This window comes from Brassica napus, chromosome C9, assembly GCF_020379485.1.
Source record: "Brassica napus cultivar Da-Ae chromosome C9, Da-Ae, whole genome shotgun sequence".
Classification (NCBI taxonomy): Eukaryota; Viridiplantae; Streptophyta; class Magnoliopsida; order Brassicales; family Brassicaceae; genus Brassica; species Brassica napus.
The window spans coordinates 36,682,255-36,685,894 of NC_063452.1; the positions used below are offsets into that span (position 1 = coordinate 36,682,255).

The following is a 3,640-nucleotide window of genomic DNA, read 5'->3' on the forward strand; positions in this document are numbered from 1 at the left end:
CAAGAATGTAGCAACGGGTAGATCCTACGAGATGAAGGACGTAGAACGAGGAAGAAGAGTTGATTCCATAGATGGGCCACATTTCCCTGAAATTAAAGAATCTCTGGACTCAATTCATTATGTTCTAGATGAGCAAAATCAATTTGGGATTTATCAAATTGATCATGATGTATTTTCTGACCTAGAACAACATGTAGATTTCGTGGACATTCGAACCTTGAAAGATCGGTATCTCAATCCTGACACTGACAGCTTCACCCAAAATTATGATGCTACTGTTGGATCACGCCGAGGCAGAGCGAGATTTAGGTTAAACCAAGCCTTCACGGAAAATCGCAAAATGGCCACTAACCTGAACGGAAAGATAAATATAATCTACAGTGAGCTAATGAGGAAGTTCAATGCTCTAAGTGAGCACATTAAGAGACTGGACAGTCGTCTCCCTGGGAGAACTGACGCAAATCTAAAATGTCAAGTTAATTCTGTGTTACTAAGAAGCAGAAAACGTTTCACCCCGAACACCATAGAAATTAACTTTGCGGAAAAACCCGGTGAAGTTGAGAAAACCAGCGAAAGTAGATCACAACCAATACTTCTCAACAATCCTGATCCATGATCAGAACCTTCTCGAGAAAAGGAACGGTCCAACACTGGAGAAGCTGAGAAGGCGACGATCAACCTCGATGAAGAAGAGGAGGAGGACGAAGAAGATGTGGAAATCGATAGACAAGAAAGGAACAACGTCAATCGACTGACTTCGGTAAATATCAATCGACAAACTGGAAACAATGTCGATTGACACTCGACTCCTACCAAACCGGCAGTAGAGAGTGTGTATAGGACTTTGCCTCCCAGCAAGTCGAAAACTAAGTGAAAATTGGATAAAGCGATTTGCGAGAAAGCATTCGATAAAATCACACTAGAAATGCGACTAAGTGAAGCCATAAAAGTATCACCCTCGATAAAGAAATATGTAAAGGACATGGTATCCAACAACTTCCTAGCTGATGAACACAGCGTCATGATGGTTTCATAGGAAGTAAGTGCTATAATCCAAGGCGATACCCCGATCAAGAGACCTGATCCTGGCAGATTTGTTCTAGATTGCAACATACGAAATAAAAAATTTTCTCGATCCTTTTCTGAACTAGATTCCCGCATAAATCTCATGCCGCACTCTGTTGCGATATCACTGGGATACAACGAGTTTAAACCAACCAAAATAACCTTGGTTCTTGCTGACAGATCCGTTAGAGTACCTGAAGGAGTACTAGATGACGTGCCAATAAAGATTGACGACTGTCATGTACCAACGGATTTCGTTGTGTTGAAATACCAGAATGAACCGAAAGACCCCCTAATTTTAGGTACACCATTTCTAGCCACGGCTGGTGCGATCATCGATGTCAAAGAAGGTCAGATATGTTTAAACATTGGAAGCATCCCAATGACCTTCGATATGGAAAAACTGATAAGACGACCTTTAATCGACAAACAAGCCTTTTATGTGGATGATATCTCTGAGTTGGCTGAAGAATCTTTCATAGACCTATGCTCAAATAATCCCCTGGAAAAGTGCTTACATTCACTGAAAAGGAAATGTTCAGCATCGACAGCAGGGCTGATGAATACGCACGATTAATAGATGCAAGTGTAGAGATAGCAAATATCGTTGACATGGAGGATGACGATTCGAAAATCAATGTCGATCGATATTTAAATGACGTCGTCGATCGACAACCATCCTCTCTAGAAAATTGGAATGCCGAAAAAGCACCAAAAGTTGAGTTGAAGCAACTGCCTGCCGGACTCAAGTATGCTTTTCTTTACAATAATGCCTACCCCCGTAATCGTAAACGCCAATCTAACTAATGGAGAACTCGCGTTGTTATTGAATAAACTGCGCAAGTATAGGAAAGCCCTTGGATACTCTCTCGAGGATATTCATGGTATCTCTCCATATCTGTGCATACACCGAATTCACTTAGAAGACGATTCCAAATCGTCAGTGGAACAACAAATGAGGCTAAACCCGAACTTGAAAGAAGTTCTTAAGAAGGAAATTATCAAACTTCTAGATGCTGGAGTCATCTACCCAATTTCAGATAGTAACTGGGTGAGCCTTGTGCATATTGTACCTAAGAAAGGCGGTATTACAATGGTAAAGAATGATAAAAACGAACTCATTCCTACGCGAACTGTCACCGGGCATCGAATGTGTATTGATTATAGAAAATTAAACGCTGCCACCAAAAAATATCACTTTCCTTTGACCTTCATTGATCAAATGTTGGAAACATTGACAAATCACCAATATTATTGTTTTCTTGACGGATATTCTGGATTCTTCCAAATCCTTATACATCCTGACGATCAAGAAAAGACCACCTTTACGTGCCCTTACAGAACATTCGCATACCGCAGAATGCCATTCAGTCTTTGTAATGCCCCTGCCACTTTCCAATGATGCATGATGTCAATCTTTACGGATATGATAGAAGATTTCATGGAAGTCTTCATGGACGATTTCTCAGTTTATGGATCCAGTTTCAAAAACTGCCTTGATAACCTGTGTAAAGTTTTGGCAAGGTGTGAAGAAAAGAACCTCGTTCTGAATTTGGGAAAAATGCCACTTCATGGTTAACGATGGAATCGTCTTAGGACATAAAGTATCTGCTGCTAGTATAGAAGTAGATCGAGGAAAAATTGAGGTAATGACCGGTTTGCCTGCACCCACAAACGTAAAAGATGTGAGAAGTTTTCGCAGGCATGCCGAATTTTATAGAAGGTTTATACAAGATTTTAGAAAAATCGCTAGAGGACTTACAGCCCTCCTATGCAAGGAAGTTAAATTTGACTTCACACCAGAATGCGTAAAGGCTTTTGAAGAAATAAAGAAATCCCTAATAACTGCCCCCAACGTACAGGTACTAGACTGGAACCTTCCTTCCAAACTTATGTGCGACGCGAGCGATTTCTCTGTAGGAGCAGTTCTAGGCCAGAAGAAAGACAAAAAGGTACACGCTGTCTACTATGCCAGTCGAACTCTCGATGAGGCACAAAGGAATTATGCAACAACGGAAAAGGAGCTACTTGTTGTAGTTTATGCATTTGAAAAATTCTGCCAATACTTAGTCGGTTCGCGAGTCATTGTTCATACAGACCACGCTGCAATAAAATATTTAATGCAGAAGAAGGACACGAAACCTCGACTCTTGCGATGGATTCTGCTACTCCAGGAATTTGACATATAAATTAAAGACAAACGGGGAGTGGAAAACGGAGTCGCAGACCACCTTTCCCGGATATGAATAGAGGATGACGTCCCTATCGACGATTTCTTTCCGATAGAGAACATTTACCAAACGGATTCATCATTCATCGATAACATATGTCTCACATCCAAGGAGCCATCGATCGACGCCAACGATGCTATGTCGATCGACACTCCCGATGATCAAAACCAAGACACTTCCCCCAAGACCATTACTTTCGATATAAAAGTCAGCGTCGCCTGCAACACCTTGCATCCTGAATATGACTCTCTCGTAGAAAAAAGTATCGGTCGAGAGGTGCAAGCAGTCTAAAGAAGTTTAAAAGATAGACCCTGGTACGCTGACATAGTGAACTATCTAGCTGC

General features: G+C 41.3%; 1 protein-coding gene across 1 annotated transcript; it reads left to right on the top strand.

Annotated features, from left to right (window-relative positions):
• The first annotated feature begins 340 nt into the window (after positions 1-340).
• LOC111210310 lies at positions 341-1,642 on the top strand. The gene is made up of 3 exons (XM_022710609.1): positions 341-575; positions 621-760; positions 1,037-1,642. The coding sequence occupies exons 1-3, from the start codon at positions 341-343 to the stop codon at positions 1,640-1,642; spliced, it is 981 nt and encodes a 326-aa protein (XP_022566330.1).
• Positions 1,643-3,640: the final 1,998 nt, after the last annotated feature.

Coding starts and splice junctions, on each gene's coding strand:
- LOC111210310 (XM_022710609.1), top strand. CDS start 341: ATGGCCACTAACCTGAACGGAAAGATAAATATAATCTACAGTGAGCTA. Junction 576..620: donor AGTTGAGAAAACCAGCGAAA/GTAGATCACAAC, acceptor ATCCATGATCAG/AACCTTCTCGAGAAAAGGAA. Junction 761..1,036: donor ACGTCAATCGACTGACTTCG/GTAAATATCAAT, acceptor ATGGTTTCATAG/GAAGTAAGTGCTATAATCCA.